Here is a 26,323-nt window from a genome sequence, read left to right on the forward strand (position 1 = left end):
TACAAAATCCGCCAAGTCAAATCTAGACGTGGTTAAAGATGCGTTGAGCAGAGAAAAATACCCACAGAGACAAACTCAAGAAGGTCAAACGGCACGAATAACACAGAAGCACACCATACAAAAGCGACTACTCAATGTGGTGCAACAAAGTATCAGTACAAGGTACCAGCAGATACGAAGATACAATGAATCACAACCAAAGATCCGTGTATCAGACAAGGCATTTAAAGCCGCAGCAACAGCAGAACGAACAAAAGCTATTGCACGGAAAAAAAATAAATGGCACGCAAACAATCAAATCCAAAAACACAACAATGGATAGGAATGGAAAGGTTATCCCGGACAAGCCCCCAAAAACATGTTACGGCCCAAGACTGCCGAGTTTCAGTAACCGGCTGTCAGCCCAAAGCCAAACACATTTAAAAACACCACAACGTTTGCCAAAGGATATATAAAATACATACAAAATAATTACAAAGGATATATTTATTACAAAACCCAATAACCTAATACAATACAAACACCCACAAACACGCAGGTAGACAGGACAGAGCCAGCAGTTCTAAACTAACACGCACTGTCTAAATGTACAGTTCTACCCTCACTACCGGGGAGGATGGGACAATGGAAAGATCAAATTAAAGGTGAGAATGGGGGAAGTGAGTCTTCCGGTCCTCTGCTACCCTACCCTGACTGACTACAATAAAAAGGTGCAAAAGAAAACCTTACCACACGGTCTATGAAGTATGCAATGTGATTTTTTGACAAAGAACAATGTTGACTGTTAGACAAAACAAGACAAGACACAGTAGTCGCTGCTTGTAGCATCTCTACGATGACAAAAAATGAGAGTCGGTAGTCGCTGCTTGGTAGTCGAACAATGAGAGAGAGCAAGATGTCCCGAATCGCCATCTTTTATGGGGGAGTCAAGTACGGCAGTCTGCACCCGGACCTGACCAGTGCACACGCCTGTGCGCACCCGCTTCAGCCCGCGGAGAGAGCGACTCCTACTGGACAAAAGATAAAGTATTACAAAACGAATTTCCACAGAAATAATAACCAGGAACACATAACACCTACCATGCATAAAAACATAAAAACGCTCACCAGTCACCCACTTCTATTTAAAACCATAAAGCCACCTCTCCGTTTTTTTGTTTTTTGTCAGCGCATCACCGTTGTTTTTGCACTCATTCTGATATGTCGCCTAAATGGTTTTTTACGTTCATTGGGCTTAAGGCGCTTCGCAAAATCACTTAGGCGCTGCCCCTAAGCCTTTCTATGTTAGGGAAAACCCTGTAATGTAACAAACCACGGCCTGATGGTTATTTATGTGAGTTATAAATCCTACATTTTTAAACTCGTTGTGCTCTGCATTGGACCAGTCTGGCCATTTGATGTTGTACTTCAGTTCCCATAAAGCATCTCTCCAAAATCCCTTAGACGTCATAAGCAGTGCCTTTGCTTGAGGAACTGTGGGAGCTTGAGGCAGGGGTAATGTGGGTGTGCCTGGGTAACCTGTCTTTCAAGGTAAAGTGTGAAGGATGGGACCATTATAAGTGCCCACACATGTCACTGATTCATGTTTGAATTGGCTGAGTGAACGATGTGTTTACTTTTGGTATTTTACTGGACAGACCTTTGTGTGGTTTGTCTTAATGTGGGGAATACCCAAAGTTTTGAGCTTGATGATCCAACCCATAATTTTCCATTCGCTACACCTTTTCAGGTTTTTATTACCGTCTGTTTCAATGGCCAGTCCAGCACCTTGTTGGGCCAGAATTACCCCCCCCTCCCCCCACCCCAGGGCATGGTTTGGGCACGCACCCCCTGGCCTGTGCCTGAAGAGCACCATCTCATCAAGCAGGGCATTAGCCCCTTTTGCTCCGAGTGTCGGCTGAATTTTTGAGTGAATATTTCCATTAAGATGTCTGTGTGGTTTTTCCTTTGGCACACACTGTACTTGCTGTTCTGTGCCTTCATTCATGGCGTTGTTTGATTTGATTTGATTTTTTAAGGTGCTCCTTTCCCCAAGACCTTCATGCAGGTGGCCAAAAAGATCCTGTCGCGCCTCTTCCGCGTATTCGTGCACGTCTACTACCACCACTTCGACCGCGTGTCCCAGATGGGGGCGGAGGTGCACGTCGACTCCTGCTACATGCGCTTCTACTACTTTGTCACGGAGTTCAACCTCATGGACCACAAACAACTGGAGCCTCTGGTGAGTGAGCGAGCAAACGAGGGGGGGGGGGGCAGGGTGGGTGGATGGGTGTGTGTTAGTGAGTGAGTGAGGGATAGATGGACAGAGAGAGGGATGGAGAGAGGATAAGGGATTACATTTCTGTAAGTTTGTCTGTTTTCCACTGATGCTGGCTTCATAATTAAAAACACTTACTGTTTTTAAAAGCATTATGAGTAATATTGAATGCTATTCTCTGGGCACCCCTGGCCTCTCCATCACAGCAGGGCACGTTCCTGTGAGAGTAAAGCTGTATTTACTGGCTCTCTGCTCCTGCAGTGAATGCACAGCCATGAGACAGCTTCAGAGGGTTATTTACACACTAATATAGGTTCATAAGCCCTGCTCTGGGTGGGGACGGGTATGTTTATGTCAGAGAGCAGTGTATGGTATGTGTGTTGAAGTCAGAGATTACTCGTCTTAGCCCAGCTGAAACACAGGCTGACCACTTCTCATTTTCACCTTAAAATCGGCAGCCAGTTCAGATCCAGGTGGGGTGAGTTAGGTGTGTACTCCACTGTCAGCGGGTTAAGTGATGAGTTCTTCGCCTAAAGCAGAGTTAAACCCCACAAACGCATGCACGCACACACACACTCAGCGCCCTCCGCCACCATGTCCCTGGCGCTGAAGCAGGTCTTCAGCAAGGACCAGAAGTTTTGGCCCAGGTGGAAGTTCAACCGGGGAATGCAGCGCTTCGAGCTGTACAGGGTGCTGCAGGCGTCGCTCAACGCCGGGCTGGACCTGAAGCAGGCGGTGCAGCTGCCGCACGGCGAGGGCCTCCACGACTGGGTGACCGTGCACGTGGTGGACTTCTTCAACCGCATCAACCAGATCTACGGCACCATCAGCGACTCCTGCACCGAGCAGAGCTGCCCCGTGATGTCCGGCGGGCCCAAGTACGAGTACCACTGGCAGGACGACGGCAAGTACAAGAGGCCCACCGCCCTGCCCGCGCCCAAGTACATGAGCCTGCTGATGGACTGGATCGAGGTGCAGATGAACAACAAGGACATCTTCCCCGCCAACGTCGGTAATGATGGCGACCGTTTATGTTGATGTAGCGCCTTTCCTCTTTGTCTGTGCTTTGTGAAGGTGCAGCAACACACAGGTAACGCAAAGTGAAACAGGAATAGGATTTGACACAGAGCACCCCCCCCCCTTTAGAAAGACAAGTTGGTGTGAAATACAATTGAATGATCTGTAAGAAAAAAATGCATTAAAAAAAGAAAAAATTCAAGAAAAAGCCTGGAAGAAAGAGAGAGAATGTAATGAAAGGCAGGGGTCTCAAACTCCAGTCCTGCAGGGCTGCACTGTCTGCTCTGGGTTTCTTTGTCTGATTACGCACCTCAGTGCTTAATTTAAGTCGTTGATTTGCTAAAGAGTCCTCGCGCCTTGTTTGCGAGGCTTAAACTGACTGCCGTTTGAGTGGAAGCCACAATAACCTGTGGAGCGCGTGGCGCTCGAGGACTTGCAGAGTTTAAGTTGCAGATGCTGCTCGTCCGTCAGGACCGGAGTCTTACGTCACGGTTGAGAGTTCAGAGGGCTGAATTCGCATGCTATTTTACGGAGAGTCAACGCCAATCTCTCTTCTGCAGAGATGGGAATTCTGTGAGTTCCCGCATGTTTGATGAATGGTGCTACTCGTTTCAGCAAGTCATCAAAACGCTTAGCACACATTCGGAAATAAGAGAAAGTGGACCCCCTCGTCTAAACTCGCATTTGCCGAATGTACAGACAAAACTCTCCATTCTCCGTCTTACTCTGATTTAGAGGGCGAACGTACCATCTTCGCCTTTTTTTAAACTTTTGCATAATTACACAAACTAAAGCCACTTTAAACACTTTAAACTTTTTGTTTTGTGTTGTGATCTCGCGTAGCCCTTCTCTTGGCGTAGCCGCGAGACTGAGGTCTGGTTGAGATTCCAGACCCGGTTAATAGCTGCCTCGTTATTATTCGTAATTATTCACGCCCCGGCGGCGTGGAGTGACTTCAAACGGTGCGGTGTTCTCACTGAGTATACCGACATCAGTGTTCGTGGATATGTTCGCCGGTGGTTATCAATCCTGAAGTTCTTTCTTCTTACGGAGTATACTGCCAGCTTGAGCCGTACTCGCGACTACGACCACCATCAGACGTCTCTTCATCCGAGACGGACTGAGATTTTAAAATAGCCTCAACAAATAAACCTTGGGTGGACAAAACCTCAGTGACTCTTGCAAGAATCTCTTTCTTTGTGACATCACCACAGACATCCAAAGAATAGTGGGCGGTTACGCTCAACAGCTCCTCCTTAATCAACCGGTTGAGAACTGGCTGCCTAGGATTTGCTACAAACTCCGCCAAGTCAAATTTAGACGTGGTTAAAGATGCGTTGAGCAGAGAAAAATACCCACAGAGACAAACTCAAGAAGGTCAAACGGCACGAATAACACAGAAGCACACCATACAAAAGCGACTACTCAATGTGGTGCAACAAAGTATATCAGTACAAGGTACCAGCAGATACGAAGATACAATGAATCACAACCAAAGATCCGTGTATCAGACAAGGCATTTAAAGCCGCAGCAACAGCAGAACGAACAAAAGCTATTGCACGGAAAAAAAATAAATGGCACGCAAACAATCAAATCCAAAAACACAACAATGGATAGGAATGGAAAGGTTATCCCGGACAAGCCCCCAAAAACATGTTACGGCCCAAGACTGCCGAGTTTCAGTAACCGGCTGTCAGCCCAAAGCCAAACACATTTAAAAACACCACAACGTTTGCCAAAGGATATATAAAATACATACAAAATAATTACAAAGGATATATTTATTACAAAACCCAATAACCTAATACAATACAAACACCCACAAACAAGCAGGTAGACAGGACAGAGCCAGCAGATCTAATCTAACACGCACTGTCTAAATGTACATAAGTTCTACCCTCACTACCGGGGAGGATGGGACAAGGGAAGGATCAAATTAAAGGGGAGAAAGGGGGAAGTGAGTCTTCCGGTCCGCTGCTACCCTACCCTGACTAACTACAATAAAAGGTGCAAAAGAAAACCTTACCACACGGTCTATGAAGTATGCAATGTGATTTTTTGACAAAGAACAATGTTGACTGTTCGACAAGACAAGACACAGTAGTCGCTGCTTGTAGCGTCTCTACAATAACAAAGAATGAGAGTCGGTAGTCGCTGCTTGGTAGTCGAACAATGAGAGAGAGCAAGATGTCCCGAATCGCCATTTTTTATGGGGGAGTCAATTACGGCAGTCTGCACACGCCTGTGCGCCCACCCGCTTCAGCCCGCGGAGAGAGCGACGCCTACTGGACAAAAGATAAATTATTATAAAACTAATTTCCGCAGAAATAATAACCAGGAACACCTAACACCTACCATGCATAAAAACATAAAAACGCTCATCAGTCACCCACTTCTATTTAAAACCATAAAACCACCTCTCTGTTTTTTTGTTTTTTGTCAGCGCATCACCGTTGTTTTTGCACTCATTCTGATATGTCGCCTAAATGGTTTTTTACGTTCATTCGGCTTAAGGCGCTTCGCAAAATCACTTAGGCGCTGCGCCTAAGCCTTTCTGTGGTAGGGAAAACCCTGTAATGTAGCAAACCACGGCTTGATGGTTATTTATGTGAGTTATAAATCCTACATTTTTAAACTCGTTGTGCTCTGCATTGGACCAGTCTGGCCATTTGATGTTGTACTTCAGTTCCCATAAAGCATCTCTCCAAAATCCCTTAGACGTCATAAGCAGTGCATTTGCTTGAGAACTGTGGGAGCTTGAGGCAGGGGTAATGTGGGTGTGCCTGGGTAACCTGTCTTTCAAGGTAAAGTGTGAAGGATGGGATCATTATAAGTGCCCACACATTGAATTGGCTGAGTGAACGATGTGTTTACTTTTGGTATTTTACTGGACAGACCTTTGTGTGGTTTGTCTTAATGTGGGGAATACCCAAAGTTTTGAGCTTGATGATCCAACCCATAATTTTCCATTCGCTACACCTTTTCAGGTTTTTATTACCGTTTGTTTCAATGGCCAGTCCAGCACCTTGTTGGGCCAGAATTACCCCAGGGCATGATTTGGGCACGCACCCCCTGGCCTGTGCCTGAAGAGCACCATCTCATCAAGCAGGACATTAGCCCCTTTTGCTCCGAGTGTCGACTGAATTTTTGAGTGAATATTTTCATTAAGATGTCTGTGTGGTTCTTCCCTTGGCACACACTGTACTTGCTGTCCTGTGCCTTCATTCATGGTGTTATTTGATTTTATTTTTTAAGGTACTCCTTTCCCCAAGACCTTCATGCAGGTGGCCAAAAAGATCCTGTCACGCCTCTTCCGCGTGTTCGCGCACGTCTACTTCCACCACTTCGACCGTGTGTCCCAGATGGGGGCGGAGGCGCACGTCAAAACCTACTACAAGTCCTTCTACTACTTCGTCACGGAGTTCAACCTCATGGACCACAAACAGCTGGAGCCTCTGGTGAGTGAGCGAGCGAGCAAGCGAGGGGGGGGGGGGGTGGAGTGGATGGGTGGTGTTAGTGAGTGAGTGAGGGATAGATGGACAGAGAGAGGGATGGAGAGAGGATAAGGGATTACATTTCTGTAAGTTTGTCTGTTTTCCACTGATGCTGGCTTCATAATTAAAAACACTTTCTGTTTTTAAAAGCGTTATGAGTAATATTGAATGCTATTCTCTGGGCACCCCTGGCCTCTCCATCACAGCAGGGCATGTTCCTGTGACAGTAAAGCTGTATTTACTGGCTCTCTGCTACTGCAGTGAATGCACAGCCATGAGACAGCTGCAGAGGGTTATTTACACACTAATACAGGGTCATAAGCCCTGCTCTGGGTGGGGACGGGTATGTTTATGTCAGAGAGCAGTGTAGGGTGTGTGTGGTGATGTGTGTGTGTTTAAGTCAGAGAGCAGTGTAGGGTGTGTGTGGTGTGGTGATGTGTGTTTATGTCAGAGGGCAGTGTAGGGTGTGTGTGGTGATGTGTGTTTATGTCAGAGAGCAGGGTAGGGTGTGTGTGGTGATGTGTGTCTAAGTCAGAGAGCAGTGTAGGGTGTGTGTGGTGATGTGTGTCTAAGTCAGAGAGCAGTGTAGGGTGTGTGTGGTGATGTGTGTCTAAGTCAGAGAGCAGTGTAGGGTGTGTGTGGTGATGTGTGTCTAAGTCAGAGAGCAGTGTAGGGTGTGTGTAGTGATGTGTGTGTGTTTATGTCAGAGAGCAGTGTAGGGTGTGTGGTGATGTGTGTGTGTTTATGTCAGAGAGCAGTGTAGGGTGTGTGTGGTGATGTGTGTGTGTTTATGTCAGAGAGCAGTGTAGGGTGTGTGTAGTGATGTGTGTGTGTTTATGTCAGAGAGCAGTGTAGGGTGTGTGGTGATGTGTGTGTGTTTATGTCAGAGAGCAGTGTAGGGTGTGTAGTGATGTGTGTGTGTTTATGTCAGAGAGCAGTGTAGGGTGTGTGTAGTGATTTGTGTGTGTTTATGTCAGAGAGCAGTGTAGGGTGTGTGTGGTGATGTGTGTGTGTTTATGTCAGAGAGCAGTGTAGGGTGTGTGTAGTGATGTGTGTGTGTTTATGTCAGAGAGCAGTGTAGGGTGTGTGGTGATGTGTGTGTGTTTATGTCAGAGAGCAGTGTAGGGTGTGTGTGTTGAAGTCAGAGATCCCTGGTCTTAGCCCAGCTGAAACACAGGCTGACCACTTCTCATTTTCACCTTAAAATCGGCAGCCAGTTCAGATCCAGGTGGGGTGAGTTAGGTGTGTACTCCTCTGCTGCAGTCAGTGGGTTAAGTGATGAGTCACAGTGACAGCCGGGACGTCCTGTGGCTCCCTGGGCCCGGGTTCGACTCGGGGGGGGCCCCTCTGGGTAAAGGTGCCCTGTGTCAGCATGTCGGTGGGAAAAGGACAGAATTCACTGGGATGTCGTCATGGTGATGTTGCTCCCTGCAGGCTCACGGTGAAATTTCTGTGCCCGTGTCTCTCCTGCAGAAAGAGATGACATCACGGATGTGCCACCGAGAAATGGACCCGCCCCCCCCATTCCCAAACTTCACATTCCCCCCTCTCCAGGAACACAGCCGGACCACACGGGAGAGAAGACTGAAACAGGAAATGCAATCGGAGAGAAGACTGAAACAGGAAACGCAATCAGAAAGAATCTATTTTTGTAAACGTGTCCTGCCCGCATCTCCGCTTGCCTGAGGGACATACAGAGCTGGATGGACAATCACCACCTGAAGCTCAACCCAGGAAAGACGGAGCTAATCTTTATTCCTGCTCTATCCTCTCCCCTCCTCGACTTTTCCATTTCTTTAGGGGACTGTAATGTAATGTAATGTAATGTAATGATCTTTTTAGCAGGAGAGAGAGAGGTCTTTTTAAGCAGCCTATTTTCTACACCAATCATTCTTTTCTTTTTGGTGAAATGTATTTTTTTTTGTTGATATTTTGTTGTGCCTTTCTGTTCAGTGTGAAGCATTATGACTTTTACATATTATTTTTTTTTAAAGAAATATGTTTTTAAAAAGAATGTTTTTAAAAAGCAGAGATTAACACGCCTGCTACAACTGATTTAAGGTTTCGCTCCTGAACCTTAACCAAGCATCACCCAATCAGGGCAAACATACTAGCAAAGCTAGACTTTATAAATGATAAATTATGCTGTACGATGTTGTAAATTTGCGGCGAGTAACCAAAGGAGTTGAACGATTTATACTTAAGTTTGCTAAGCGGAACAAGAAACCAGCCTAGTCGGTAAGTAACTAGCCTGCACAGGAAAAGCAGCAGCGAGCTAGCAAGATGACTTCTGGAACGATGTTTTTCAAAATCTTACGGTTAAAATGTAAGCACAAACGCACACAACACATTACATTGTTTTTTATGGTGTATTATCTTCAAACGTTTGAAAGTTTTCGCTGTCGTCAGTAGGCTATTAGCTTGCATGGCATGATGTCTGTTTCGCTTTTAATTCGTCTTGGGAATAGGCGGATACCGCTGTCCTGTCGTGTAGCATGTAGCATTTAGTCACAAAACGATGCATTTGACATTTTATGTCCACGTGTTCTGTCCGGAACTTTAACGCTTGTCCAGTTTGCTAGTGCAATGACCAGTGACTGTAAAAAAAGATGGACAAAGCTACTGTGACGTCACCCATTGACTCTCCGTGGGTCTCTAAAACACGTTTTGAAGCACAATAGGCCTATTTCACAAGATGGCGACCAAAACTTGCTCTTTAAAGTGCCTTGTCATATTTACACGCCTGTAAATCAGTTATTAAAATACTTGGTAGATTTGTTAATCACCGCTAACTGTTAATTTTTATTCGGTAAAAAGTGACTTGCGAACGATCGGTCAGCTAGCGTCACCCAGCAAGTAAACACAAACGGCGATGGAGTAGTAGCAGTTAATGGCTCATTAACTGACTGTGGCGAAAACCTACGACGATAACTTGCTTGGTTAACAGCAGGTCTACCAGACAGTTATATGAAAATTAGCCTAGTCAAATCACCAGTAGTCTACACATCTCTGATTGATTGACCAGTGCAGTCGATGTTCTTCCCCTGTAGTTCATATTGCTAATGCGTGAGCTAACCACGGATAGCTTACCTAGCTCACTGGCAAGCTGATATGCTAGCTAAGCATATTCGTTTTGCCGAGAAACATAAATTGAAGATAACTGAACATAATTGTATTATTAATGTCATACATATAACGTGATTACATGACACAGTACAGTAACGGATGGAAATTAAACTCCGTAAACATTTGATCATATATTTTAAAACATAACGGCAGACAGTCAGCTAGCCTCAAGTTCGTTCTGCAATCGTTCGTTCAGGTTGATGGGCTTTTCCGCACCAGACTGTCAATCACATTGTAAAAATCACAAGACCGCTTAACTCTATGGTTTTGGCTCCAAATCGAGAACATGGCCGCGCCCGCCATTGAGCTTCAAAACGTGTTTTACAGACCCACGGAGAGGCAATGGGGGACGTCACAGTAGCTTTGTCCATATTTTTTACAGTCTCTGGTTTTGAAGCACAATTGAGCTTCCAGGGGACGTCTGGTTCGTGACGTCACAGCCCAATGTTAAAATCCTATTGACTTTTTAAAAATCATTGATTGTAAAATATCTATAGTGATTAAAAATAAATGATTTCTCACGATTTTTTGGGACCGTCATTCTCTGCCGTAGCATGTGCTTGGTTCTATTTATTTCAATCTCTGGAAGGAAAAATAACGGATTTATGTCGATTTACGATGTGTTGGTGGTCCTGAACTACACTAAAATCAAAGTCGCACGATATACGTCACAACCACGTGTGCTTGTAAGTCTACCCGCCAAGTGCGGTGCCTTGGCTGCCCCTAACTGCTGGTCTGGGGTCAGATTTCCCTTCCCAGGGCCTAACTTTAACCATTAGTAGGAGAAGAAAATAACTGACTCTGGACCAGCAGATAGGCCCGACTGCACCCAACACCGGTGGCTAGCTAGCTATACCCACGACAAATGCGGTGTCACTGGTTAGCTTAATGCATTTTTTCAACGGTCAGGACAGTAATGTAAGAAGGGAGAAAATCATTCCAAATCCAACCATGTAGAGCATGTCATATACAGCCAGGGTAGATTAACGGGTCTTTCAGCGCCAGCATGAAAAATATCGTTTATAAAGTTTTTGTTAGCTAATGTCAAAGTCAGGTTTATTTGTCATTACAAACCATATGCTGCGGAGTACACGATGTAACGAAACTTCGTTTCGCAAGGTTTCGGTGTAAAATAGACTTTCCGTGTGCTCACAGCACTTACAAAGGAATACACACATTGTGAAAATCAGAATCACACTGCACTTAGACAAGACAGGTGCAGTAGGCAAGAGATAGACAATTTCGAATAAATAGTTTTATTAAAACAGTAAGTAGTAAATATATTGTCGGTAATTTATCGAAAACCATGCTGGCTAGCTATATTGTTGTCGTTGTGTTGTGATAAAAATATATATGACGTCATATTCCATTTGAAATTACGTCTTAAGTTAGTTCAGTTAGGTTGTACTCTTTTATACGGTCTATGGTTGTACTTTATTGATTCCTGAAGGAAATCCTGTTGTCATCACGACCGTACAATCATGATGTGAAATAAACAATATAACTTAATAGTAACAAATCTGTTATTTCCAGTAATTCTAAATTGAAATACGATATCAAAGTGACACTAGAAGTAGAAGGGCGCAAGTGTGTTCCAGCTGAGCCGTGACGATATAAGCGTGCGTCGTGAGCACAGTACCGGTATGTGTAGTTCCTAAGCGTACTAAACGTACACAACGTTGTACCTTGTACTTCTCATGGGTCAATCGTGCTGCTGATATTATATTTCATGAGTCCTATATGTCATGAGTACCGCATACCAATAGCTAACTGGTTCCCGACTTGTAACTAAAAATATCGCTTATTGAAAATTGCCCCATTCATTTTCCCATTGCCAAATTTGCGGGAAAACGAGGGGAGTGGCTTGGTGACGTTTTCACTTACAAGCTCTATAGGCTAGCGTCACCCAGCAAGTAAACACCACAAACGGCGATGGAGTAGTAGCAGTTAATGGCTCATTAACTGACTGTGGCGAAAACATACGACGATAACTTGCTTGGTTAACAGCAGGTCTACCAGACAGTTATATGAAAATTAGCCTAGTCAAATCACCAGTAGTCTACACATCTGATTGATTGACCATCAGTGCAGTCGATGTTCTTCCCTTGTAGTTCATATTGCTAATGCGTGAGCTAACCACGGATAGCTTACCTAGCTCACTGGCAAGCTGATATGCTAGCTAAGCATATTCGTTTGGCGGGAAACATAAATTGAAGGTAACTGAACATAATTGTATTATTAATGTCATACATATAACGTGATTACATGACACAGTACAGTAACGGATGGAAATTAAACTCCGTAAACATTTGATCATATATTTTAAAACATAACGGCAGACAGTCAGCTAGGTTAGTGTTGAGGCCGGTTGAGGCAGTAGCTTCTAGCGACGATTGTGAAACGTCATTTCCGGAGCGTGATCTGTTGAGCGGTGTGGTGTTTGGTGGAGCGAAATTCAAACAGCTTTTGTTTTGTTTTTTCTTTTGACTGTTAGGAGCGGACCTCTGGAGCGGACACATCAGAAAGCATTAGGATTTAGAGAAGCACGAGCGCATCCCGGCTTGGGGTTTCCGGCCGGGGTTAGCCGTGTAGAAAACCTTCAAAAGGTTTAAAATAGGGAAAACGCCAAGTTCAAGCCCTACGCAGTTCTGTGATTTTGCTGGTGGTTGGTGTTCGTTTTCGTTTTTTTTTTTGTTTTTTTTTGCTAGTATTAAAAAGTATAAGGAAAGGTGTAATACTTTGGTAGCCGATGGATATGGGAAAGGGTGCTGGGGTTGAGGGAGGTGCGTGGAAGATGGCGGGTAAGGGAAGCCAGAAGAGGGTAGCATCGAGTGAAAGACCTGAGGTACCAGATGTATCTGGGGAAAATAAAATGAGAAAAATTAGTAATTCTGAAGAATATGTTATGTTGTTTAAAGTGAAAGACCAGAAACAGGGAGATAGAGGGATCCAGAGTGGGCTTTTTCAGCAGTGGGGTGACGTGGGCCAGCTTGATTTAATGCCTCTAAATCCTCCGTCATCCAGAACTACCGTCCTGTCTCCCTTCTCCCTTTCCTATCCAAAACAATTGAACGAGCTGCTTCTAATCAACTCTCCTCTTTTCTCTCCCTGAACAACCTCCTAGACCCCTACCAGTCTGGCTTCAGACCTGGCCACTCGACAGAGACCGCACTCCTCTCGGTCAATGAGTCGCTTCACGCCGCACAAGCAGCCTCCCATTCATCTGTCCTGATCCTCCTAGACCTTTCTGCTGCCTTTGACACCGTCAACCACCCCATCCTCCTGTCCTCCCTGGCAGCTATGGGGATCTGTGGCACAGCACTAGACTGGATTGAGTCGTACCTCTCCGGTCGCTCCTTCCAAGTCGCCTGGGCTGGTGCAGTATTGGCACCTCGCCCCCTTGCCACAGGAGTTCCCCAGGGCTCTGTCCTTGGTCCCCTCCTATTCTCCCTGTACACCCAATCTCTTGGTCCTGTAATCTCTGCCCATGGGTTGTCCTATCATTGTTATGCCGATGACACCCAACTCTTTCTCTCCTTCCCGCCCTCTGACACTCAGGTCTCTGCTCGCATCTCTGCTTGCCTGAGGGACATCCAGAGCTGGATGGATAACCACCATCTTAAGCTGAACCCAGGTAAGACGGAGATGATCTTCATCCCTGCTCCATCCTCTAACCTTCTCGACTTTTCTTTTTCCCTGGGGGACACTGTGGTGTCATCATCACCCACCGCAAAAAACCTTGGAGTGGTGATGGACAACAGGCTGTCCCTCTCCCAGAACATCACGGCGGTGAGTCGAACGTGCAGGTTCTTCCTGTACAACATCCGGAGAATCCGCCCCTTCCTCACCACCTACGCAACCCAGCTCCTGGTTCAAGCGATGGTCCTGTCCCGCCTGGACTACTGCAACTCGCTACTGGCTGGTCTGCCAGCATCCGCCATCAGACCCCTGCAGCTCATCCAGAATGCTGCAGCGCGTCTGGTCTACAACCTCCCCAGACATTCCCATGTCACCCCCCTGCTCACTGACCTCCACTGGCTGCCTGTTATGGCTCGCATCAAATTTAAGACCTTGGTGCTTGCATACCAGGCAGCTAAGGGGTCAGCACCAGGGTACATTCAGAGGATCATCAGACCCTACACACCAGCCAGACCTCTCCGTTCTGCCACCTCTGGACGCTTGGCACCTCCCCCTCTTCGCGTCTGTACTTCCCGCTCCCGTCTGCTGTCTGTCCTGGCCCCTCGCTGGTGGAATGACCTCCCCGTGACGGTAAGAACAGCAGAGAATCTCACCACTTTCAAACGCAGACTGAAGACTCATCTCTTCAGGCTGCACCTCTCCCCAGCCCTCCCTAGCCTATAGTTCAGCTCACTGTACCTAGTTAGGATAATGATTATGTTAGTGTATCTGGCAGGATTGTTTTGTTTGATTAGGTGTGATTCCAGTGCTAGTTTGTACTTGGTAGGAGTCTTGCTTGCTGAACAAGCTTACTCTACAGGGTTGGAGTCCTGATCGATGTGGTCACTTCTGGCACTACGATCCTTACTTCACTCTAGTGTTTCTTTTGCACCTCTACATCATGAACCTATGCACTTGTTGTACGTCGCTCTGGATAAGAGCGTCTGCTAAATGCCTATAATGTAATGTAATGTAAATCCCCTAAGAGTTACAAACGCTTTGGAAACTCAGATCGGTAAGGGATTCCAGGCCAAGATATTGTCAAATGGGCTGTTGAGAGTGTGTTGCAAAGATAAAAAACAATATGATTGCGCTAAGGAGGTGGGGAAGTTGGTAGTGAAGGTTGAGAGCGTGATTCCCAGAGAGAGACAGGGACTCAAACGAGTAATTTATGGTGTGTACGCCGGCCTGTCTGAGAAGGAAATCTTAGACAACATTAAGGGTGGCCGAAATCTTTAGATTCAAAAGTAAGGAGGGAGGCAAAGGGAACTCGCCAGTCCTGCTAACGTTTGCAGACAGCTCGCTGCCAGAAAGAGTGTATATTGGAAGCATGGCGTATCGTGTAAAGGAATACGTAAGACCACCGTTGCGATGCTTTAACTGTCAGAGGTTTGGGCACATTGCTAGCTCTTGCGTATATGCAAGCGTATATGTGCGAAGTGTGGGGAAGATCATGTAATCCAAGAATATAAAGCAGAGGTCCCCAAATGTTGTAATTGTAGAGGGGATCATGCGGCAGCGTTCCGTGGATGTGAGCACTTTGTCCAAGCCAGGCGAGTCCAGAATGTGAAAGAGCAGCACAAAGTTTCATATGCAGAGGTAGTTAAAAGAGTGGATAGAGAGCGGGGACTTGGGAACTTAACGACAAACAGTGCAGTGTTGGGGAGCCAGCCCGCTTGTCCAACTTTACCACAATTTCCCCCTGATATGTTGATATTGAGCAGAGAATCTTTGCTAGCTTTCATTGTTGATGTGTTGGTAGGTGCAAAAATAACAAGCAAGAAATCGGACATTATTAAAATTGTGGTTGATGCAGCTGAAAGGTTTCTTGGTTCGAAACAGTTTTTACCAGAAAAATTACATGAGTACATGACGAAGAAACAACATATAGGTAACTCACAGCTGACGACTGACAATATGGAGGAGTTGTACGTGGACGACGATACTGGGGATTAATTTTTGATATTCTTCAATGGAATGCCGGCAGTCTTATAGCAAACGGCCAGGAATTAAAGAGATTTGTCGACGCATTTAAAGAGAAACCTGAACTGATCTGTATCCAAGAGACGTGGTTAAAGCCCTGCCCGGATTTTGTAATTCCGGGATATGTATGCTTGAGAATGGATAGGTCTGATAGAACAGGCGGGGGGTGTGCAACTTTTATTAAGATAGGAGTCCAGTATAGGAGGCTTGAAATACGCCCTAATCTTGAGTGTTTGGCGGTGGAAGTTTGGAGTAGCCATAGGTCTATAACTATTATTAATTTTTATAATCCTTGTAAGCGTTTGGCATTGTCAGAGTTTGATGAGATTATGGAGCGTGTAAGATGTCCTATTATATGGGTTGGGGACTTTAATGCTCATAACCCTCTATGGGGCAGTGATAGCAAGGACATCAATGGAATAGTTGTAGAAGAGTTCCTGGATAAATATGATTTGGTAGCGATAAATGATGGAAGGCCGACCAGGTATCATATTTTAAGGAATACTTGCAGTCACATAGACTTAACTATTGCTTCTTCAAACTTAGCCAGAATAGGGAAGTGGGATGTTATGGATGGACATCTATTGGGCAGTGATCATTATCCAATTGTATGCAGTTTCGGTAGAAATCTGAGAATAGAAGTGGAAGAGAGAGTTCCCAGATACAATTTTTCTCAGGCTAAATGGGATGAATTTCAGGAGAGGGCTCAAAGTTTAGTAGAAGAGATAGATAGTGAGGGCTCTGTAGACAATTGGAATGCGTCTCTCAGTAAGATGATCCATAAGGCAGCCTGTGGCACTATCCTATGAAGAAGAATCCCAGATCTCGTGCATCGGTTCCTTGGTGGAACAAAGAGTGTGACACAGCTGTAAGAAACAGAAATTAGGGCATATAGGAAATTAAGGAAACATCCAATGCTGTGTTATGCAGTGGAATATAAGAGATTAAGGGCAGTAACAAGAAGAGTAATTAAAAATGCAAAAAGAAATAGTTGGAGAAGATATTGTGGAACACTAGGCCCTGAGACTCCTGTAAGGCACCTGTGGGCAGCAGTACACAGAATGTCAGGATTGTATAAAAGAAAACCAATTCCGGTTTTACAGAATGGTGAGGTGGAAGCAGTATCCGACAAAGGAAAAGCTGACATGTTTGTTGATGTCTTTCAAGCAGTGCATAGATGTGGGGATCTGGGAGTTGAGAGAGATATGAAGAGGAGCAAGCTGATGTTAGCTAATCAGTGGAAGCTGGATAGGAGTTCAGAAAATGACAATCCAATAAATTTGTTTTTTAATATGAAAGAAGTGAGGGATGCCATTTATTCTGGTGCAAACACTACTCCTGGGAGAGACGGGCTGTCTTATGAATTATTCAAACATTTGGATGAGTTAGTTCTTGAAGAAATTCTAGCTTTGTTTAACTCGGTGTGGGCAGAGGGTTGTCTACCTAAGGAATGGAAACATGCAGTCGTAGTCCCTATCTTGAAACCAGGTAAAGATGCATCTGACCCCAGTTCATATTGGCCTATAGCATTAACATCAGTGCTTTGTAAAATCATGGAAAGGATGATTACCAATAGGCTTGTTTATTTTTTAGAAAGTAAGGGACTTTTTGCCAATTTCCAAAACGGCTTCAGAAATGGTAGGTCAACAATGGAGTCACAGTTTTAGACCAAGATGTTAAAAAAGCATTTGATAGTAAAGAAATAGTGGTAAGTGTATTTTTGGATATTGAGAAAGCTTATGATTCCTTGTGGAAGGAGGGACTAATGATTAAAATATATGATTTAGGAGTTAGAGGCAGAATGTTCAATTGGATCAAAGATTTTCTAATGAGAAGAACAGTACAAGTACAAGTGGGTGGGAAAAGCTCAAAAATCGTTGAAATAGGAAATGGTACCCCGCAAGGAAGTGTAATTAGCCCAGTCCTATTTAATATAATGATAAATTATATATTTAGTAACATTGGAAGAGGGTTTGGACAGTCATTATTTGCAGATGATGGTGCCATTTGGAGAAGAGGAAGAAATGCAGAGTTTAAGTCCAAAAGGCTCTAGTTTCTGTAGAGGAATGGGCAGACAAATGGGGCTTTAAAATCTCAGCCGTAAAGTCTAAATTTATGATATTTGGTTTTAGAAGAAAGTTACCTAACCTAGGACTGCACATGTATGGATCTTCACTGGAGAGAGTGAAAAACTTCAAATTTCTGGGAATCTGGTTTGAAGAGCGAATGACTTGGGCGGTTCATACAGCAAGAGCTCTAGCAAAAGGGGAAAAAGTGTTAAATGTCATGAGAAGTCTGGCTGGATGTGACTGGGGGGCAGAGAGAGAGACTATGCATTTAATATACCAGGCAATGATAAGATCTGTACTTGACTATGGGTGTTTTGTTTATGGCTCAGCTGCCAAGTCGGTGCTCGGGAAATTAGACATTCTACAGAGCAAGGCATTGAGACTCTGCTGTGGGGCTTTTAAAACGTCCCCAATTCCTGCACTGCTTATTGGAATGGGAGAAATGCCCTTATACTTAAGGCGAATTAAGTTGGGGCTGCAGTACTGGGTAAAACTAAGTGGAGCTAATAAAACACTCCCAGCCAGGTGTCTTTTACAAGGGTCATGGAATCCGGGTGGCAAGATTAAAAGGAAACCATTTTTTGACAGTGTTAATCAGTGGGCCAGTAAATTGAGAATGGAGCAGGAAAGCATAGCAAATCATACGGGCTGGTTACCTGTACCTTTTTGGGTAATGCAAGAGCCGGACATTGACCTCACTTTTTTACAAGAAAAGGACAGTAGTGTGATAGTTTCAAAAACAGAACATTATCTCAACAGAGAGATGGAGTCTTATTTGAAAGTTTTTACAGATGGTTCTAGGGACCCAGAGAGTGGGAAAGCAGGATTTGGACTGTATTTGGCTCAGTTTGGTCTTAGGATTGAGCGGCGTGTCACTGATGGAAGTTCTGTCTTCACGACAGAACTACTGGCAATTCTTTGGGCTTTGTGGTGGACAGAGGACGTAAGACCAAAGAAAGTCCTCATTTGTTCTGACTCAGCAGCTGCTCTGATGGCTATAAGAGGACTTAAATCAAAAGCTCGGCCTGACCTTATTAATGAGATTTTATCTGTTTTGTTCAGAATTGGGAAATCTGGTTGCGAAGTCAAGTTCTGCTGGGTTCCTGGGCATACTGGAGCTGAGGGAAATGAAATAGCCGACACTATAGCAAAGGCAAGTCTTAAGAAAGGAGACATAGATGTAAATATATCCCTGGGAAGGGTGGAACCTAGAGGAAAAATCAAGGAGGGTGTTGAAAGAGAATGGCGGGGATTATGGGAAAAGGAGACTAAAGGAAGACACTATTTTTATTTCCATCCTCAGATTAAAAAACCCAGTTGTTGGTCTGGAACCCGAAGAGATTCAGTTAAAATTAGCAGACTGAGGCTTGGACACTGTGGGTTAAATCATTGTAGGAAAACATCCAACAGGACTATGTGAGTGTGGAAACCCAGAAACAGTCAAGCATGCTCTCCTGGCGTGTGGCAAGTATAAAGCAGAGAGGGAAACTTTCTATAAGAGATTGTCAGACCTAGGAGTAGTTGCATTCTCCGTTAAATCTTTTTTTGGCCAAAGCGAGAACCACCAGCTGATCATCAATACAGTTTTACAGTTCCTGCACGAGTCAGGGCTGTATATGAGAGTATGAGCTGCAAATGTTAAATTTATATCCTGTGGAGGGCAGTAATACGCCTAGTTGCGTGTACACTGCCGGAAACTGACAAGAAGAAAAAGAAGAAGAACATGACCAGGAAATGACTTTCAAACAGCAAGTCCTTTTTTTGGCTGCCTGATCTGACTCAGAGACTGTAAAAAAGAAAGTGCAGCGGCAATATGCATTATTAAGTCCTGATTGTTATAGTTATAAAGAAATTCCACACCGCGGTTGGCATTGTTTACTTTATATTTTTTAAATAAGACGATGTTGTAAATTTGCGGCGATTTACCAAAGGAGTTGGACGATTTATACTTAAGTTTGATAAGCGGAACAAGAAACCAGCTTAGTCGGTGAGTAACTAGCCAACACAGGAAAAGTAGCAGCGAGCTAGCAAGATGTTGACTTCTGGAACGACGTTTTTAAAAATCTTACGGTTAAAATGTAAGCACTAATTTAAAACGCATACACCACATTACATTGTTTTTTACGGTGTATTATCTTCAAACGTTTGAAAGTTTTCGCTGTCGTCAGTAGGCTATCAGCTTGCGCGGCATGATGTCTGTTTCGCTTTTAATTCGTCTTGGGAGTAGGGGATATCGCTGTCCTGTCTTGTAGCATGTAGCATTTAGTCTGTTTAAACAGACACAAATACGATGCATTAAGCTACTTGTACCAATCGTCATTTAAAGTTTTATCACTTTAATGTCCACGTGTTCTGTCCGGAACTTTAACGCTTGTCAAGTTTCCTAGTGCAATGGCAATGAAGGAAATTAGTCATCTTATTAACACAGTGGTTAGTATTGATTGGCACGTTCTTTTTTATGTTTTCAAACTAAGATCATGCCAACATGGACTAACACGTTTTAGATTTCAAGTCTTGTTTATCATGGAACAAAATAATTATTTTTTCTATAGTTAACATGTTACCAGTGCCAGTCCTCATTTTGATAAAATTGTATTGTGTATTATAAAGAACATGGCTAGCGGCTTCTACTGTGAGTCTCACCATAATGGTACAACTATGCCTTTTACTAATGTGGCACAGCATTGCTGTTACAGTATTATTTGTGTAAACATACACCCCCCCCCCCCCTACACACACACACACACACACACACTCACTCTGTCTCTCTCTCTTTCTGCGTGACAGGTCCCATGAGCACTAGAAGTGTAAACGGCTGTACGTGTTTCGAGGAAGACTAACAGCTTTTCGCATCAAGGCGAATCCTGTCCTGAGCACCAGGGATAGGGGTATAGGGGAAAGGGTTCTTCGCCTAAAGCAGAGTTAAACCCCACAAACGTGCACGCGTGCACAAACACTCACACACACACACGCACACTCAGCACAGCGCCCTCCGCCACCATGTGCCTGGCACGGAAGCAGGTCTTCAACAAGGACCGGACGTTTCGGCCCAAGTGGAAGTTCGAGCCGAGAACGCCGCACTTAGTGCTGCACAAGAAGGCGCAGGCGTCGCTCGACACCATGCTGTACTTCAAGCAGATGGTGCAGCTGCCGCATGGCGAGGGCCTCCACAACTGGGTGGCCGTGCACGTGGTCGACTTCTTTAACGGCATCAACCTGATCTACGGCACCATCAGCGACTCCTGCACCGAGCAGAGCTGCCCCGTGATGTCCGGCGGGCCCAAGTACGAGTACCGCTGGCAGGACGACGGCAAGTACAAGAGGCCCACCGCCCTGCCCGCGCCCAAGTACATGAGCCTGCTGATGGACTGGATCGAGGTGCAGATCAACAACAAGGACATCTTCCCCATCAACGCCGGTAATGATGGCGACCGTTTATGTTTATGTAGCGCCTTCCCTCTTTGTCTGTGCTTTGTGAAGGTGCAGCAACACACAGGTAACGCAAAGTGAAACAGGAATAGGACTTGACACAGAGCACCCCCCCCGCCTACTAAGACAAGTTGGTGTGAAATACAATTGAATGATTTGTAAGGAAAAAATGCATTAAAAACAGAAACAATTCAAGAAAAGGCCTGGAAGAAAGAGAGAGAATGTGTAATGAAAGACAGGGGGTCTCAAACTCCAGTCCTGCAGGGCTGCACTGTCTGCCCTGGGTTTCTTTGTCTGATTACGCACCTCAGTGCTTAATTTAAGTTGTTCATTTGCTGAAGAATCCTCACGCCTTCTTTGCGAGGCTTAAACTGACTGCCGTTTGAGTGAATCCAAAAACACAACAATGGATAGGAATGGAAAGGTTATCCCGGACGAGCCCCCAAAAACATGTTACGGCCCAAGACTGCCGAGTTTCAGTAACCGGCTGTCAGCCCAAAGCCAAACACATTTAAAAACACCACAACGTTCTTTGGCAGAATACAAAATATATATTTATTACAAAACCCAATAACCTAATACAATACAATACCCGCAAACAAACAGGTAGACAGGATAGAGCCAGCAGATCTAACCTAACACTCACTGTCTAAATGTACAGTTCTACCCTCACTACCGGGGAGGATGGGACAAGGGAAGGATCAAATTACAGGGGAGAAAGGGGGAAGTGAGTCTTCCGGTCCGCTGCAACCGTACCCTGACTAACTACAATAAAAAGGTGCAAAGGAAACCTTACTACATGGAAGTATGCAATGTTTGATGTTGTACTTCAGTTCCCATAAAGCATCTCTCCAAAATCCCCTAGACATCATAAGCAGTGCCTTTGCTTGAGGCACTGTGGGAGCTTGAGGCAGGGGTAATGTGGGTGTGCCTGGGTAACCTGTCTTTCAAGGTGAAGTGTGAAGGATGGGACCATTATAAGTGCCCACGCATGTCACTGATTCATGTTTGAATTGGCTGAGTGAATGATGCGTTTACTTTTGATATTTTACTGGACAGACCTTTGTGTGGTTTGTCTTAATGTGGGGAATACCCAAAGTTTTGAGCTTCATGATCCAACCCATAATTTTCCATTCGCTACACCTTTTCAGGTTTTTATTTTTATTTTTTTATTACCGTTTGTTTCAATGGCCAGTCCAGCACCTTGTTGGGCCAGAATTACCCCCCCCCCACCCACCCACCCCAGGGCATGGTTTGGGCATGCACTCCCTGGCCTGTGCCTGAAGAGCACCATCTCATCAAGCAGGGCATTAGCCCCTTTCCCCCCCCGAGTGAATATTTCCATTAAGATGTCTGTGTGGTTTTTCCTTTGGCACACACTGTACTTGCTGTTCTGTGCCTTCATTCATGGTGTTAATTTATTTTATTTTTTAAGGTACTCCTTTCCCCAAGACCTTCATGCAGGTGGCCAAAAAGATCCTGTCGCGCCTGTTCCGTGTGTTCGTGCACGTCTACTTCCACCACTTCGACCACGTGTCCCAGATGGGGGCGGAGGCGCACGTCAACACCTACTACAAGTACTTCTACTACTTTGTCACGGAGTTCAACCTCATGGACCACAAACAGCTGGAGCCTCTGGTGAGTGAGCGAGCGAGCGGGGGGGGGCAGGGGGGGTGGATGGGTGTGTGTTAGTGAGTGAGTGAGTGAGGGATAGATGGACAGAGAGAGGGATGGAGAGACGATAAGGGATTACATTTCTGTATGTTTGTCTGTTTCCCACTGATGCTGGCTTCATAATTAAAAACACTTACTGTTTTTAAAACCATTATGAGTAATATTGAATGCTATTCTCTGGGCACCCCTGGCCATCACAGCAGGGCACGTTCCTGTGACAGTAAAGCTGTATTTACTGGCTCTCTGCTCCTGCAGTGAATGCACAGCCATGAGACAGCTGCAGTGGGTTATTTAGACACTAATACAGGTTCATAAGCCCTGCTCTGGGTGGGGACGGGTATGTTTATGTCAGAGAGCAGTGTAGGGTGTGTGGTGATGTGTGTTTATGTCAGAGGGCATTGTAGGGTGTGTGTGGTGATGTGTGCGTGTTTATGTCAGAGGGCAGTGTAGGGTGTGTGTGGTGATGTGTGTGTGTTTATGTCAGAGGGCAGTGTAGGGTGTGTGGTGATGTGTGTGTGTTTATGTCAGAGGGCAGTGTAGGGTGTGTGTGGTGATGTGTGTGTGTTTATGTCAGAGGGCAGTGTAGGGTATGTGTGGTGATGTGTGTGTGTTTATGTCAGAGGGCAGTGTATGGTGTGTGTGTTGAACTCAGAGATTACTCGTCTTAGCCCAGCTGAAACACAGGCTGACCACTTCTCATTTTCACTTTAAAATCGGCAGCCAGTTCAGATCCAGGTGGGGTGAGTTAGGTGTGTACTCCTCTGCTGCAGTCAGTGGGTTAAGTGATGAGCCACAGTGACAGCCGGGACGTCCTGTGGCTCCCTGGGCCCGGGTTCGACTTGGAGGGGGGGGGCCCTCTGGGTAAAGGTGCCCTGTGTCAGCATGTCGGTGGGAAAAGGACAGAATTCACTGGGATGTCGTCATGGTGATGTTGCTCCCTGCAATCTCACGGTGAAATTTCTGTGCCCCTGTCTCTCCTGCAGAAAGAGATGACATCACGGATGTGCCACCGAGAAATGGACCCCCCCCCCCCCATTCCCAAACTTCACATTCCCCCCCCTCTCCAGGAACACAGCCGGACCACACGGGAGAGAAGACTGAAACAGGAAACGCAATCAGAAAGAATCAATTTTTGTAAACGTGTAATAATCTTTTTTAGCAGGAGAGCTTTTTAAGCAGCCTATTTTCTACTGTGTTTGAGAAGCGGAGAAGTTCTATTAGTGTCCAGCTTACACCAATCATTCTTTTCTTTTCTTTTTTTTGGTGAAATGTTTCTTTGATATTTTGCTGGGCCTTTCTGTTCAGTGTGAAGCATTATGACTTTTACATGTTTATGTGTTTATATACCAAATCCATTGCTAGCTAACAAGGTAGGATTGTAAGCATCAAATAACCTTGATTGTAAGGCTAGCTTTGCTTGTTAGCTACCTACGAGTTTTCTTGCAAGTCGTGTTTTGATTTTTAACGATGTAGGATATGTAGTGTTTAGATTTTGGCCTTAGCGAGGGAAACGGTGAATAAGAATGTGGCCTGGCCTCCCCATCACAAGCATCAAAGCAAATGTGACTGGAGCAGTTTTAAATTCCACTGATAACCTAATCTAGGCTGACAATCTATGGGTCTCAGCTCCTCAGAAGGGACAAACCATATGACACAGGACACCATATCGGGGGTTGGAGACCCTGCATGCCTAACATTTCCCATTACTTTCAGTTTGAATGCAATCTTTAGGTAGGCCAGTCCTTACCATAAATTAATCTGACCCCCCTTCCCTTCTGTCCTGAACCTTAACCAGGCATGACCCAATCAGGGCAAACATCCTCAAGCCATGCTGGGTAAGGTATTTAAGATGGCCACAGGAGAAAGTTGGTTGTGTTGCGTTTGGTTTCGGAGCCTGGAAGAAGAGTTTTCCTCTTTATTTTGGTGGTGGTTCCTTGGTTGTGTGCTTGTAGCTGGTTTCCTTTCATCCTGTGGCGCTTATACTGGAAGTGGGTGATACTTTGGCAAGGTCTGGCTTATCCCACTCTCTCTCTCTTTCTCTCTCTCTCTATTTTCTGGTATTTCTGGATTAGTTGTTTAATGTTTTACTGTATGTCTTCTGTTGTGTAATTTAGAAGTAGTGTGCCTGCATCCAATAAAGAATATCTTTTCAATTCATTATAATTGACTGCTACTTACTGAATTCAATTATTTAATCTGAAAACCTGGTATAGAGCTTGTTTTGACTTGTTGGTTGATTCCACCAGTGCACTGTATCAATGAATTCGGCAATTTAATTTATAATTCTCATTTTAAATAATTATTAAATTAATTCACATAAAGTATATTTTACATGTAGGTTAAGTGAGGGGTACTTGCACGCAATATCTGTTGTGTTCAGTATTCAGGGTGCTGGACATTTTAACAAGGACATTGATTGTTGGCACTGCTGGATTCAGAAGATAAACATATTCTTAATTAATCCTTGCTTGTCCGACAACGAATTCAACTGAACATAACCACAATAATTTTACAATTTAACATATAGAAAGCAAATTGTTATCCTGAAACTATTTGGGGCAATTTGGACATTTAATATGTTATGTATAGGCAAGCAGTGAGTTAGTGACCTGGTTGTCCTTTCTTTCTTGAGTCATGAGGAACAACCGAATTTCGCCAAGGTGGAGGAGAGGATGCGGGCCTACTACTACTCCACCTCCAAGAAGACCCCCCCGGAGGAGAAGCCCGGAGCCGCCGCTGCCTCTGCAGACCCGCTCGGGGTCTAGACCACGCCTCCTCAGTTCTCGGGGCGGGCTCTTTAGCGCCCTCTACGGGCGCCTCTGTGAATAATTATCTCAACCCTCCTCCCTCCCCCCCCCCCCCGGTCCTGGTGGGTTGCAGGATCTGCTGGTTTATCGCTATCCCCTTAAAATCGCCAGTTGGCCTCGGCCAAACGAAGCAGGTGAGGTCAGCTGACTGTGCAGCAGCCACTTTTAATCGTTTGGTTACGGGTTACGAGTCTAAAAAAAAAAAAAAACTTTTCCCCACCATAGGCATAGATATAGATTTCGGGGGAGACGCAGGGTACACGTCCCCCTCAGTATTTAGAACATGTGCATTCCCCCCCCCCCCCCCAATAAAAACATGAAAGAAGCAGAGGACTTTTATTTCCACCATAAATTGAAGCAGAAAAGGCACAAATTGGTGCATAATAATTCACCAGAATGCAGGAAATGAAGTGTTTGACGCTCAAAATTTCCTGGGTGGTGGGGGAGGGGGGACCCCAGACCCCCTGCTTAACGTGTCACCCCAAATGTTCAAACGAAACCTACGCCACTGTTCCCCTCAACCCATCGTGATTTCGGCTGACACCCACTCGATGTACTAAATCAAAATCAGTCGCGACACAACAACGTAACAAACTTGCGAGGCAGAGACGATGGCCGTGTCGCAGCGCAGCCACCTGTCTCAAACGGCCGCTGAAGCTTGTGTGCTGCCAGTGTTATTGTTTTTGTTTTGAATGGTCTTTCTCTGCAAACTTTTTATATAAGAGAAATCTTCTGGTAGGCTACAAGGGGGTTTAAAAGTTTAAACGTCTCTTCAGAGTTTTCACGCG

General features: G+C 45.1%; 1 protein-coding gene across 10 annotated transcripts in view; it reads left to right on the plus strand.

Moving 5' to 3' along the window:
• The window catches only part of mob3a (MOB kinase activator 3A), a 39,309-nt gene that overhangs the window by 4,112 nt on the left and 8,874 nt on the right, over positions 1-26,323 (plus strand). For 3 of the 10 annotated variants that reach the window (XM_064330060.1, XM_064330059.1, XM_064330058.1), the window contains exons 3-7: positions 2,019-2,221; positions 2,873-3,269; positions 6,531-6,733; positions 20,647-21,043; positions 22,490-22,692. In XM_064330060.1, the coding sequence (XP_064186130.1) occupies positions 2,019-2,221; positions 2,873-3,269; positions 6,531-6,733; positions 20,647-21,043; positions 22,490-22,692 (1,403 nt within the window). Of the gene's footprint in view, positions 1-2,018; positions 2,222-2,872; positions 3,270-3,539; positions 3,848-6,530; positions 6,734-8,242; positions 9,008-19,368; positions 19,613-20,412; positions 21,044-22,489; positions 22,693-23,711; positions 24,346-26,323 lie in introns of those variants that run through there. The other 7 variants (XM_064330062.1, XR_010329362.1, XM_064330061.1 and 4 more) reach the window with 7 other exon arrangements.

The sequence above is a fragment of the Anguilla rostrata genome, chromosome 4 (assembly GCF_018555375.3).
Source record: "Anguilla rostrata isolate EN2019 chromosome 4, ASM1855537v3, whole genome shotgun sequence".
NCBI lineage: Eukaryota > Metazoa > Chordata > Actinopteri > Anguilliformes > Anguillidae > Anguilla > Anguilla rostrata.